Source organism: Schistosoma haematobium, chromosome 2 (assembly GCF_000699445.3).
Source record: "Schistosoma haematobium chromosome 2, whole genome shotgun sequence".
Lineage (NCBI taxonomy): Eukaryota > Metazoa > Platyhelminthes > Trematoda > Strigeidida > Schistosomatidae > Schistosoma > Schistosoma haematobium.
This window is the reverse complement of record NC_067197.1, coordinates 30,584,182-30,599,384: the sequence shown is the minus strand read 5'-3', so window position 1 is coordinate 30,599,384 and position 15,203 is coordinate 30,584,182. Positions and strand designations below refer to the sequence as shown.

The window sequence follows — 15,203 nt, the reverse complement described above, 5'->3', positions numbered from 1 at the left end:
GCTTCATCTAGAACCTCACAGGACTTTCAGAAGCGAACCTGAGCGCTGACTTGGGGTACTGGAAGCTGCAGCACTTAAAAAAAGGCGCATCTCGTCCGAATATGGTCCATGCTTCTATACTGATGAAAAAGACCTAGGAGTGTTGGTACCTATCATTTGAAGTCCTGCGTTAACTGCGACAGACTGTAAACGTTCATCCTACTCCTTAGGAGTAGTCAAATGCTGAGATCTACAGCCGGCTGAGCTGATTCAATCGACTTCTCAGGAATCATTTAAGAGGAAACTTGACATTCTCAAGGACTAAGGATAGTATGTCACTATGAGTTACCAACTTTTTTTTCTCCCCTCTTATTGATAATATACCTAGGTTCCAATGCGAAAGCTTCATCTAGTCCATCCAAAACCAGTTGCCGCTGGATTTGAGGATTGTCGTTACTGCTGTTTATTTAGTGAGTAAGTTGTTACTGTGATAATTACCGTTTCTGATTCCATTATATAAATTCAGTTCATATTCTGAATTTTTCATCGCATGTTATAAGTAGTCTTATTATTGTTTTACACATACCTGCTCGCTGCTTTTCAAAGTTTTTTGTTATAAAAAAGATTCTTCATAGTTGCATAAAATGTAATTTTGGGAGGAGATGTGTTCGTTGCACGCGTGACTCATTTTAAGCTTGTCCAAACCAACGATGGACTCAAATAGACCATATTGCCATCATTCATCGTTGGGGAGGGTCGGCAGAAGATTGTCGCCCATTCTAAAGTACCTGCTTGGACTCCGACTATGCCCTAATACGGGCACGCATCTGCTTGCGCCTCACTGGACGCAAAAAAGCTTCAGTAGAAAGACCCATTAAAACCTAACTGAGCAGCGATAAAACCAAAAGTAGGTTCCAGGAACAACTGAGGTCACGATTAGGTAGTTCTGAAAACGAGGTTGACCCAGATGTTGCTTGGGAAGCTATATAAACAGCTGTGGAAACCACAGTGACATCTACCAATGATTTAAACCACAGGGTTACAAAGAATCAATGGATTTCCTCAAGGTCTATTGCACTGATGAATTCTCGTAAACTCATCCCATCAGGCTCTGAACATGATGAAGAGCGAAAACAAATCAGATCTAAGTTAACCAAAAGTCTAAGGAACGACCGTGAGCAATGGTTGGCAACGAAAGCAAAAGAGATGGGAAAAGGCGGCGGCTATAGGGAACACAAGACAGCTCTACAGACTAATAAAAGAAACTGGAATTAAAAAATCAAGTGTAAGTCAGACTATTTCGGAAAAAGACGACACTTTGATCTGCTCCCAGTCCAGACGTTTAGAACGATGGGCGAAACATTTCAGAGAACAGTTCAACTGGCCTTCAGCTACTCTACAACTACCCTCCATTCCCAGACAGTGTGAATGGAACATTGAAGTAGGTCCCCCAACTCTAGCAGAAGTTGAGAAGGCTATAGTTAATCTGAAACGAGGAAGGGCAGCTGGTCCAGATGGATTGACTCCAGAGGTCTTTAAGGATGGTGGTCCAATTTTAGCGATTAGGTTGACTAATATTTTAGCTAAAATCTGGGAGTTAGACGTTATCCCATCTAACTGGTCACAATCACTTATCGTCCTAATATATAAGAAAGGGTCAAAATCATCCTGTGACAACCACAGAGGGATTAGTTTAACTAATATAATATCTAAAATACTAGCCTCGATAATTATCAGACGCCTAACTAAGACTCGTGAACTGCAAACACGAGAGAACCAAGCTGGCTTTAGACCTGGTCGTGGCTGCATCGACCACATATTCACCATTCGTCAGATTCTAGAACACAGGCATACTTATCGGCGTCCGACAATGGTGGTCTTTCTCGACTTAAAAGCAGCATTTGACTCGGTAGACCGCGAGATTCTGTGGCAGTGTCTGTCATTGAAAGGTGTACCTCAGAAGTACATAAACCTTGTGAAGGCTCTTTACTCGAACACTACCAGTCGAGTCAGAGCTTATGGCGAACTGTCATCTACTTTTGCAACCTCAAGTGTTGTCCGTCAAGGCTGTCCACTTTCTCCATTTTTGTTTAACTTCATCATAGACCTACTGATGGAAATAACATTCTCGTCGACTGAATTCTCGGGTATTGATCTCCTTCCAGGAGGTCCACTTATCGACTTATAATACGCAGATGACATAGTCCTGTTTGGTGAGGACGCTGATAAAATGCAGAGTCTTTTGGTAGTACTGAGCAACAATGCCAGAATGTTTGGAATGCGCTTCTCTCCCTCTAAATGCAAGTTGTTGCTTCGGGACTGGTCTGCATCAACACCTGAACTAAGGATAGGGAATGAAGTAGTCGAACGCGTTGAAAAGTCCACTTATCTTGGAAGTCTGATCAGCCCTAATGGGTTGGTGTCTGACGAAATCTCAGCATGGATTCGAAAAGCTTACTTGGCTTTTGCCAATTTACGTCACCTATGGCGAAGGCGAGATATCCGTCTATCAATAAAAGGACGATTATACTGCGCGGCAGTCCGTTCTGTTTTAATTTACGGCAGCGAAACATGGCCATTAAGAGTAGAAGACACTCGTAAGCTATTAGTATTTGACCATAGATGCCTCAGAAATATTGCTGGCGTCTGCTGGGATCACCGGGTAAGTAATAGTGAGGTTAGACACAGGGTATTAGGGAATGATGGTAAATCAGTCGATGAGGTTGTGAATCTTCATTGACTGAGATGGTTGGGCCACTTGTTACGTATGTTTGAACACCGATTACCACGACGTGCAATGCTAACGGGTGTTGAAGATGGTTGGAAGAAAGTTAGGGGCGGCCAAACCAAAACTTGGCATCAGTGCTTGAAGTCACTAATTTCTAGTCTGAGCCGTGTTGGGAGATGCAGACTACTTGGTTGGGGTCCCCGTGACTATCATGACCAATGGCTTGAGACTCTTGGTGACATGGCTCAGAATCGATCACAATGGCGTTGGTGTATACACTCTCTGTCTTCTCTCAAATTAAGAGATTAAAATCGCTTCATATCTTTCTTTCTACGAACTGATTCTTTCTTCCTGTAATATATCCCTATACACAATCTTTCTTTTATATATTACCACCTCTGAATTCACTACTTTTATGAATCCGGTGTCCATCTTGTTGTGTTAATGAGGTATGGCAACTTGGACCGATGCATATATGTGCCTGGTCCTACGTTGTAGCTGACTGACTGACTGAAAATACCTACGAATAGCCCATCATACCCTAAAGCCTTTGGTAGCAGCTGCCTTGTAGTCGCTCGTAGTTTGATGTCGCTGCTTATTACGAATCCTAAATAGTCCATTACTTTGGATAACGCAACTCCACGCATTGTGTAGTGATACAAATCATATTTAATTGCATCACCACACTTGTTAGAATTCAATTCGAGTGATCATCCTCCCAACCATGCCACCAGTAAATTTAGATCATCTTGTAATACTATTCTATCTGACATACTATGTATGGGTCTCCAAAACTTTCTAGTTTTAATCTAAGACCCGAGTGGGTGACCTTGTCAAAGACTTTATTTAGATCTATGGAAATTACATCTACAGGAATATTTCCGTCTTTTGCTGCAGCATAATCTTCTTTTGCAATGAGCAGATTTTCAAACATGATAGGTCTTTTCGAAAGCCATGTTGTTCCCTGGATAAGAGATGATGCCATTTCACGTAGTTCATTACAGCCATCTGTATAATCTTTTCCATTAGATTGATAACTCCACTGGTTATACTAACGGGTCAGTAGTTACTAACTAACTCTCTGCTCCCTGCCTTATGCACCGGATTAATTATTGCGTCTTTCCAGTCTCTTGGCAGTGTGGACTGCCTCAGAGACATCACACAGTATGGCTATAGGTCCAGCAATTAGATCCGTTAGGGCTTTCATAATCCTGGGTTGCATATCGTCAGGACCACTGGGCTTATCAGGTTTAAGATGTTGATGTAGTCTTAGGACAGCACCTTACTCAATAACTATAGGATCCATCAACAAACCGCCCGTCACACTCGTTTGTCGTTCCTCATTGCTGATAAAAAACACTTTACCAAAATATTTCGGTAAAGCTTAAGCTTTTTCGGCATCAGCTCTTGCCAATATCAACGGATCTTCTTGTACTAAAAGTGATGGAATCCATCTCTTCTCTGAGTTCGCCTCTTTATATACGAAAATAACCGTACCTAACTATTTTTACAATCCCTAACCAATTGTTCTTCATATAACTGTCGATTCTTACTAATCAACGCTTTACAAGCATTCGTAGTCTTACAACAACTGGATCTGTATTGTTCTAAGCCAATTGAGATGAATATATTCCAGTACGTTTTCCTACGTCTAAGAAGTCTCTTAACTTGTTTAGTTATCCATGGTGGACAGTTATTCGGTTTATGTGGTACTATGCATGGTATAAACGAGGACATAACTGAACTAGGCTTGCCTTTAAATATAGACCATGCTTCTTTGACTGGTGAGCTAGTTTCTACCGGCCAATCTGTCTCAGTAGCACACTCCCGAATGGCTGATATGTTAGCTCTCCATACATTTTGGCGAGGCTTAACCTGACCATATATCATGTCACTAGCTCTAAATATGAGTGACAAAACAGCGTGATCGCTATTCATCAACGGTGGAAGAATATCTAGATTGGCAATATCCTCAGTCGTATTAGTAATTACCGAGTCGAACAAAGAAGAACCTTGGTTTGAACCAAAACGTGTGGGTTTGGATACATGTTGTACTAATGTATGCTTCATCACCGTTATCAAGAACCTACTATCAAGGTTTATAGATCCTACCGTGACCATATCAGTCCAACTAATATCAGGTGCGTTAAAGCCTCCTAATATCAAGCATCTGTTATTTGCACTCAGCTGAATGTGATCTAAAATAAAGTCATCAGCTAAGTAGATTGGTTCACGATAGATGACACCAAGTATGAATGTATAAAATCTGATAGTGAGCTCACAGATAATGACTTCACAAGTTCCACTATCATGGGATTCGCAGGCAAAGGGGAGGGTATTTATATTATTGGCTACGTATAAAAGGACGCCACCTCCTTTCCTACATCTATGTCTATCACTTCTTAGGTAGTGGTATCCCGATAACTCTGGAAAAATGTCAAAGTTGTGGACTAACCAGGTTCATAGAATTTGCAAACGCTATTCTATAATAAAAAGCATGTATGTCTTCACTAAACATCAGTATGTTCGATTTTCGGTTTATCATAAATGAAAGATAAGTCATAAGAAATTGATCGAAATCAATCTCTGCAACGTATATGTTGATATTACACTGAATCCTCAGTTTCTATTTTGTCACCGGTCGTTGTATTGTGTATTTCACAATGCTTAGTAGTAATGCCTGTTTCTGCATGAGTGTTTTATTGCACTTCTCGTTATTACAATGAATTATTATTACACAAACTCGACTATTGTTCAATATTTTGTTTTAAATTATTTCGAATTATATTTTAATCAGTTTATTTTATAATGTGTGGATTTTTAATGCATCAGTCACTATCAGTTTTCTAATTCCTTTTAGATTAATTTTTTAAACTATTAACTATCCCTCTAACAATGGCTCCTGTTACCCTTCAAATGTATCTGCAAGATGTAAGTTATCCGGCAGTGAATTAACTAAAAACTTCCAGATTACTAATTGTATCAATAATCGAAACGGTAGAGGATTGAGTGTAAGTTTTTAAAACGGGAATTTATTATTTTATGCACATGTAAACTAGCACTACCTTATGTGTAGTGATCCTCATGTATATAATTCTCGTCTAGCAGTGCCAGACCCAGAAAATATTGCTGTGTCGTACCTTGTATCACCTTGGGATGAGATAGTTTCTGCTCATGTGAGGTAAAATAAAATAACTAATCGCGTAACTTGTAAAACAACCATTTTCAGATGTATATGGGCAATGCGTAACCGTGATTTCGAAGAAGCCTATGCTTGTCAAATAGTATTAGTAAAATATCCTTTAAAAATTATTTATCAACCTGTAGCTTAACAATCTTGATAACTAAACTCAGACCAGTAGATCGCAACCTCAAATCCTATTTATTATACTCTTTTGAATATCTAGGATCTAATGAGATAAATGCCTAGCTGATAATCTATTTCACTAAGCTACGTGTGTTTAGCAAGTTTCAACTTTTTTCGTACTTAATTCTATCGTATACATGACAGATGTTTACACTCAATGCGCACCAATCCTTGGGTTGTGTTATAATTCAATGAGAACTGTGGAAGCTGAGCTCATTGATTTGAGTATTTGGCCTTTAACCAGTCAATCTTCTGCTTGCAATAAAATTCACTCAATGAAGTTTAGGTAGGGTAGTTTTGTCACCACCTCTCGTGTATTTATTCCATAGTCTATTGTATTTATCTTTGAATGTCTTAGAAGTGATTCCTAACAAAATAGCTTCACATGTTTGGCGAATGATATGAGCAAGCTTATTTATTCTTTTTATGAGTAAGTGATTAATCTTCCAACACTGAATATGTGCAATTATTATTTAAACTCTTATGTTTCTACTTCTACACTCAGTGTGGTTCTTCAGTGTATTTCGTCCAGATTATTTCTTGTTTCTAATTACGTAAGAAGGATTTGAAGTGGATCTGTTTGGGCCCGAGAGAAAGTGCAATTCAGTGGCCTGAGACGTTATCAAACATGGCTCAGAATAGAAATCAGTGTCGATCATGCTGTAATTTTTTACTGTTTTTCCAAAATGAAAGAAACTTCCGCAATTAAAAGGGCTCTTTCCGGTTGCATTTTTATTAACGAAACTGGTTTTCGCACTATATACCACTCTCGTTGACTTATTTTTATCCATTTAAAAAAAATAATACTCACCCTTCTTCCTCTGTCTCTTCAGAATCTTATTTTCTTATTATATGATCCATATTTATTCCGGTGTTTATCTGCACCAATATTTACCTATTTAAACAAATCAGTGTGATAAGCAATCATGGACAAAGGAAAATACAGCAACATGATTGTTTCATTTTTACTGTGTGAAATACGATTGGGAAATTATGTTAATTATTCCTCTCCAAAAAGGAGTTTGGTATAATTTAGAAAAAAGATGCCATTTTCTTACGCAGTAATAAATTAAAAAGTGGATAAAATAGTTTCAAACAATCGATTTTCTAATAATTCGTAGAAATAGTTTATTTATTCAGTTCTTTTAACGGATTGCTTTCGCCTTAACTTTTGATATTGATAACATTTTGCGAATCTCTGAATAAACGACTGTTGCCAAAGCACTCTCTGAATTAAAAGATGACAACTGGATTTTACCTGTTGTACATGTAGCTGCTATTGATTTAAGAAGGTTCGCTCACGGTTTGGACTCAAGATTCACACCACAATCGGATAGTTTTCGAAATCAAGGAAGAAGGATGGAAAATGCTGCTCAACTTATTTTAAGGCTATTTCAAATATGTGCAAGCGATAGGTAAGTATTTTACCAATATGAACTATAATTTAGTTTAAATGGGTTTTCATAGTATGAGGAGAAATTGTCAAGTCCTCTCCTCGATTATTGGTTTTATTTCATATCAATAATGCTAAAAAGATTCAAATCTAAATTTATAAAACAAATGTTAAATTTAGTAAGACTATTGGATAGGAAATAAACAACTAAAAGATAGAATATAGTACCAATTGAAAACCCAAGGTTGAACAGAAGATGGATATAGATGGGCGACGTTAGTTGATAATCGTGACATGTCTCTGTTGAGAAATACAATATTCCAGGGATGTTGGATCTAGATCAAAAACTTCTTAAAATCCATGTTTTAAATTTTTTGAATTGAGCGTTAAATATTGAATATGATGTCGCAAAACTTGCAGCGTTAGTGCTTGATTCTCAAAAGTTTCGCAAAATACCCGTCGATTTTACACTATCGTTGTGCGGTCACAATTTAAGATTGTATGGAGTTGTAATACGTTGTCTTTTTAGGCTTTTAGTTGTAATATGTTTATGAAGAAACTATGTAATTTTTTTCCGAAACTACTTAGTTATCTTGTATACATAATAAATTTGCATCATAATCCACATTAGTTCTTGATCCAGAACCTGATACATGTAGCTGCGTACTTCAGTGAACTGTATATATTATATTTTTCAGTAGCAATTATTGAGTATTGGTTAGCGACTGATACTATATTGTCTAGTTCCTAGTTCTGGTTGTATACTGTTTCTGCTGCTTTGTGGCCACTAATTTAAGTTATTCGATATCTTGTGCACTGTCTAGATACTAAGTGGCTATACGCAGTCTGTAGGGTGCTCTGGATTTAGGCCTTATCCACTTTTGTCCGTAGTTTGTTCAAAGGACTGATCCCTGTTTTGGGAGTTTAACCCACGTCAACTGGCACGAACTCTAAGTCCATTGTTTCCTGCTAATAGCCTCCAACTACTTAATATCAAAATTAAGTTTAGTTTCTTTTTCTCTACTTTTTGTAACACCATGTTGCCTCTATATACCTGACTCTCTTGTTGAATTCTTATTTTAGTCGTGCACAAGTTGAAGATTCGAAAAAACTGGGTATGATGGGTTTAGCCAATCAACTGTTTAAAATTTACTTCCAGGTATGCATAATATTTGACAAATAAAACGAGAGAACACTTTATTTTATCCCTACAAATTATTATTTAGATTAACAAACTGAATTTATGCAAATCTATGATCCGCGCAATCGATAATTTAAGTATGAATGATCATTTTAGTCTGGCACAACGTGTAACGTATTGTTATTATGTTGGAAGAAAAGCAATGTTTGACGGTGATTTTGTGTCTGGTAAGTTGTATGAGAATTTATTTGAGTTCTCAACATGTATAAATTACACCTACTTTCCTTAAAAAAATTCTGCTCAAGTTAATGTTGTTATCGACACTCTAATGCAAATCATAGCCTAACACTAGTCATAATGATTTTTTCGAACCATTTATACGCTCTTGAAAAATTCTTAGTTATCCTTAATAACAGATAAAGCAATCAGAAACACACCTGCATTTACGATTTTATGATAAACGAATTCCATGAAGTGCTAAATTTTACTGAACGTAGTTATTTAGTTTATAACTTACATACTAAGTTAGATGACAGTCACATTGGGAAATCGTAACACAAAATCTATTTCTGTTCAGATCATTATGAACACCTTATAGTCTAAATAGTATGCAATTATAATACAATATAAAATATTTCGGAAGAAACAGTGACCATGTATCTTATCTTGATATAAGTACATAAACTACAATTGAGTTACCGAGCTACATTGCCATTAAATCTTGTACAACAAGTTTTTCTTAATCTACGTTATGTCGACTCCATGTTTATCAGTATTATAGGTTACGTGATTATTTTATGTCCTTTCTAATGTTTGTTTATGCTTTCGTTTAAATTTCAGCCGATAAATCACTGACTTTTGCTTTTGAGCGTTGTTTAATGACGAAATGGAATAACAAACGTTTAATATTGATTTATTTAATTCCTGTAAAAATGTTACTGGTAAGTTGTATTTTTTACTATTTACTACTTCTTTTTTTTTTCTTACTCGAATATCTATCTTCATACTTGCTGAAATCTGAAAGAGTATCTACTTTACTAGGTGAATTTTTGTGCAGTTGGCTTCCATTCACACTATAAGAGTGATAGCTAATCATAATACCCAATTGCGTATAACGAAATAGGTTTAGTGCGGTTTGAACCCTCAGCTTAGTGGCTACAAATAAGATGGTTCAACGATTAAGCCACTGCCTCACTCCATCGTTCAATGCTGAAGTTAAAAAACTAATCAATAACTTGGTCGATTGGTCTTCAAGTGGTCTCTTTTTGGGCTAGATTATTTTTGTTAGAGGTCCAGTATTAAAAACTTATATATGAAGCAAATACACTAAATGACCATATCACCTAGTTTAACGGTTCGATTGAAACCAATAGTCAGTAAATCTCGACGTTTTAAACTCACAGCGTTACCACTATTCAGTGATTAATCTTTTGTGTACTAATCAAAGTATTCATAGCATTGTTATTTTATTGCACATATGACTGAATTTTAAAAAAACTTTTTCTCTTCTCTGTTTAGGGAGTACTACCCAAAGAAAGTCTTTTATGTAAATATAATTTGAAACAATTCCAAGACATTGCTGATTCAGTCAAGTAGATTTGGACAAAAAACTCGTGCATTAATGTTTTATTTTATTACCCTATAGAACAGGAAATTTACGTAAAATGGACTCTGCCTTAGAAGAGCACGAAGCCTTTTTCCTATCTTGTGGTGTATATCTGATATTGGAAAAGCTCAAGTTGACTGTTTATCGAAGTTTATTTAAACGAGTGTAAGTTTTTTTCACTCTTTTTTATTTTTGTTATGAATTTTTCGGTTTCCATCTTTTCTGTTGTTTTTCTGTTCTCTCATTCAATTTTATAGTTGTCATATTATGAAGACACATCTACTACCGATTGAAGTGTTTACAGCTGCACTACATTTAATGGGAGTAAGTTTTTCTTTTCCTACTGCCTGTGACTTATGTGTTTTTGATTGTTGTCCATAGTTTTTCTTGAGGAAAAGGTATTGATATAACCGAATGGATTGGTCTAATAATACGGATAAATTTCACTTATAAACATACAAATACACAGCCAATATGATAACTCGCTTGAATATTTTGTCTTATTAAACCATGAGAATATCAAAAGACAACACCTGATCTGTAATTGTGAAGAAGAATAATCCAGTTAAACTACAACTTTTCGTGTACATTTTTTATAAATCTAAAATTACAGTGGCAATATGATTAAAATGATTTAATATTGATTAGTACAACGCCAAATTGTGTTTCAGTATAAATAAAATCTAGAATGGATAAATTTTTACCTCATCAAATAACAATAGTCTAGTATGTTTACTTCTAACCTAGCCAGTTCTTGTTGGAAATCTATCTATGTCGAAGACTATATTCATAATACAAAGGTATCCATTAGGGAAGTATTGAATTGTGTTTCTTTCTGATTTCCAGTTTATTCATAAAATATATTTGCTAAATGGTTTCTGGAATGGACCTTCTTTTTCCCCAAGATCTTCAGAGTAGATAAACTTAATTTAAATCAGTTTGTAGATATCGATTACCAATAATTTTCTACTACTTACCTGTACAATACATGCATCCATCTCTTAAGTTATCATCTGTGACTGTTCCTTGTTCATGTTACCTGGTAATTCACGTAAAGGTCTCTAAAATAATTCACTGATAAACACTTATTACTGATTATTCATTTTGCTCTAAAACTAAATTAATATCAGTTGTTAGATTTCAATCGTGTAGCGACTACGTTTCTCCTAAAAATGAAAAGTAATGTATTTCATCCTGGAAGTGATCAAAAAATGTATCGCAGTGGCTAATCTGCTACTAGTATATTTATCGAGTGTCGTTTTCATTCATATCAGCTGGTGGAAATTTTTTTTCTCAATCTGTTTTCAATGTTAATACGACTATGTTGATGCTAAGGTTCCCAACCATAATCACTTGGTCCGTTGAAAATATCTATTCTTCTTAAATGATATCCAAAGAAAAAACTTGTTAATTTCACAGACGTGATTTATTCATTTCTGTTAATTAGTATTTAGTATGTCAGTAGCTATATTTCAACTTCCATCATACCACACACAATGTACATGTTCCTAATTCATATGACATCTTGTTTTAAAATTACATAGACTTTATAAAGTCCTCAAACTAGACGTTTACTTAACAATTTGTTCAGAAACTTTCAAATAAGTGCATAATATATTTAGTATGATTGTTGCATCTTCTATAAAAAAGGTTAATTTTAAAGTCGAAACTAATCACTTCATCACTAAATGGCTTTATTGTACAGCAAAACGTCGAATTGAGGGATTTAACTTGACACACTAATATTATTATTCACTGAACAATTATTTCAGAAAATCGTTTCATTGTGATAAACACAAATGAACAGTCATTAGATAATATATAACTTTTACTTTTATCCTTGGTTAATCATTCGTCGTTCTATGAGTAACTTAGTCAACAGACTATCGTGATTAAATATTTTAAGCATAAGTGTCAGCTTAAATTCTTTTAATATATGTTCATACATTCTCAGTCAGTTCTATCATTTGAAATCTTTTACATTAAGATCCAAGGATCGGTCCCGCCACTTTAGTTACGTTATTGAATCTATCAAACTTGCATGATCTTTTTAGAAGTCTGATTAGTTCAAATCTATTTACTATGTAACAATTTCTTATTTGAACAGGTTGAAGATATAGATCCAGACGAAACAGAGTGTATTCTGGCCAATCTCATTCATGAAGTAAGTAGCATCTAATACCATAATTCGAATTTTTTCATCTTGTTTAATATATAATCACTTCAAACGAGCTTTTCGAAGCAAAATTCATGAGTATAATTAAGAACTGTGCTAGCTAATGGGAATGTTTCATTTCATCTCCATCTACGGAGTCAATATGAGTGGGAGCTCAACTTTCATCTAAACCTTACATGTGACGAAATCATATGACAGTATTTAAATGGTGATAATGATCTTTTGCTGGCATATTTCAATCGTCCAGCAATGAAATCTTCGTCTTCAGAATAATTTCCTACTACTTTTGCAGTTATTGGATAAATAATTAAGCTCGACAGGGAATCCTAAACCAAAACTTCGTGCTATTTGGTACTTATCACCATGGTGTACCCGTAATCTTCAGAAGACAGGTGCTTCCCAATGGGTTCGACCATATGTCATTCAGCTTCCTAGTCTGAGACATTACCACTGAGCTATTCGGGCTGCGACTGACCGCCTGTAGGACTGAGATATTTACGACTGATTGATCACTGAGTAGTGGACAATGCCATGTTTGTTTAGTTCTTTTAGCGCTGATCGAATTTTACCGATTGGGTTATAATATGGGTGACACGGAATCAAATTTGCCAGAGGGTGTCAGCCCCTTCGATGTTACAGATATACCTTAATAATGAGTGTTAAATAATACAAACCCTAGGTCGGGATTTCCTGTTGACTACCTCTAACCAACTAATACCTCAGCATAGTGTACACGATATTCAGTCACCTAGGCTAGTGGTCACATTGCTATCGATGGAATTTACTCAGCACCAAAAGGACTCGAAAAACATAACGTTAGTCACTACTCAGTTCATCTAATTGGTCTCCTAAAATGATATTATCTACTCAGATGCCTAATATACTCCAAGAAATATATAGGTTAATGACACGAAAACTTCGAAACAATCAAGAACTATCATTATATACCAAATCCATAATATAGCCATAATTTATCTTCAATAAAATATAGTCTATATCCCATTGAATAAAAGGAAATATTATATAATTCCGTAACCAAGATTTGTATACTCGGCTTTAAGTCACATCTTTCTTATGATAATCCATAATGCAAACTAAAGCAGACGACATGAATTTCGAATCCCCAACTCAATGATCAGTACTAGGCTGCTGTAACTGCGAAGACAGCTTTTGATTTATGATCTGAACTACCTTTTTTAGTGTTTCTGTATTCATGTCACAAAAATTTAAAAACATTCAAATCAAACATCTATTTCTCAAATTTCCAAAATTTAAGCAGAAGTTACATGGCCAATTAAGTACAAAATACCTAGTTTGATATTCTCAAATCAGTTAACTCATCTATCAAAAATATCTTTCACAAGGATATTAGGTTTCCCATTTCAGCCATGTAAAAATACTGTTATCACAAAATTAAGTCTGTTGTACAAATCACACAGTCAAACTTAAGTGAGTACCCAAATTGCATTTGATTAAGTTCTAGACTTGATAAAATGATCTACTTCTAGGTCAAATGGTCCTTACTGGCGCAAACATCGTATTTTAAGATTTGCTCATGATTATCGTACACCCTAACATCTAATACAATGAATGATACTTACTGAAGGGTAATATATTGTTAGGAAATGTCAACACATTGATAATTCAATATTTAATGAGAATCTTGAATTGATCGGTTGCGCGTAATTTGAGCGGCCTGAATATTTCCATAATAACACCTCTCACTGCGAAGCTGAGTAGTGTGTATACATTTAAAGAAGAAACATGGGTCCGTTCAAGATAGCAGATACTGTTTACTGATAATTTTAGCGATAAAACCGACATTACTTGTAGAATAACCCAGATCGGCAACAATTACTCTTTCCTCACTCAGTTTTCGGAAGGAACCACCTGACTCATAACTGTGAAGAATCATTATCTAGTAAAAACACAACTTGATATGCAGTTTTATCTAACCAATCCAATGTCAGACGAAAAATTCTCAGAATAATGTATACTGATTAATTCGACAGCAATACAAATTGCCTATCAAGGTTATCCACACTACGTGATAGGCTGGATGCACTCTGAAGTAGGAGAAACTTCTATTGCATCGGACTTAAATTGTTAATTTGTAATTCAAACATTAAGTTTGAAAGGTAAATTTAGAACGTTCTTCCAAATAACCTTAAATAGTCAACGCTAAAACACACCATTTTGTACATTATTTTTTCGTGTTTGTAGGGAAAAATCAAAGGTTATCTGGCACATCAACAACATAAATTAGTTGTTAGCAAATTGCAACCATTCCCTCCGCTTACAAGTAGTATGGCTAGTAGTTTAAAATGAACTTCTATCCATTATATTGGATTATGTCATCAATGTTACTATTTTATACAAACAAATATTTTGTACAAAGTTTACCAAATCTAATTGTAAAGTGTATAAATACATTTTTTTCGTGATCAGTGTTCTCTACTATTGTTTGTTACTATAGTTTAGTTGATATCAAAGAAGTGGAATTTAGATTGTTAATTCGTGAATTTAAAACCACTTCAGAGTTCACCTCTAAACAATATTTACAAATCAAAGAATCATTTGTGAACTTTTACATGAGTACCACGTAGTATACTATTAATATTACTGAAATTTTTTAAGGACCGTAACATTGTTTTTACTTTGGATTCAGTGAGAAAAATATTCATTTAGTTTTAATGAATTTTGATGGCAATATTTATGTGTTATGAACATATGTAACAAGACATACTACTCTGATAAGTTAAAGCATCTTATCACTACCATCTTCATTGTGTTTCACTTCACTTACATTAGTG

The 15,203-nt window shown here is 35.2% G+C and overlaps 1 protein-coding gene across 1 annotated transcript; it reads left to right on the top strand.

Moving 5' to 3' along the window:
• The first annotated feature begins 388 nt into the window (after positions 1-388).
• PCID2 (PCI domain-containing protein 2) lies at positions 389-15,058 on the top strand. Its single transcript, XM_051214908.1, has 12 exons — positions 389-453; positions 5,568-5,638; positions 5,677-5,888; positions 5,937-7,489; positions 8,551-8,626; positions 8,694-8,835; positions 9,449-9,549; positions 10,127-10,200; positions 10,254-10,379; positions 10,472-10,538; positions 12,322-12,378; positions 14,614-15,058. Exons 4-12 carry the CDS (start codon positions 7,434-7,436, stop codon positions 14,716-14,718), a joined length of 804 nt encoding a protein of 267 aa, XP_051068093.1. The 5' UTR covers positions 389-453; positions 5,568-5,638; positions 5,677-5,888; positions 5,937-7,433; the 3' UTR covers positions 14,719-15,058.
• The last annotated feature ends 145 nt before the right edge of the window (positions 15,059-15,203 follow it).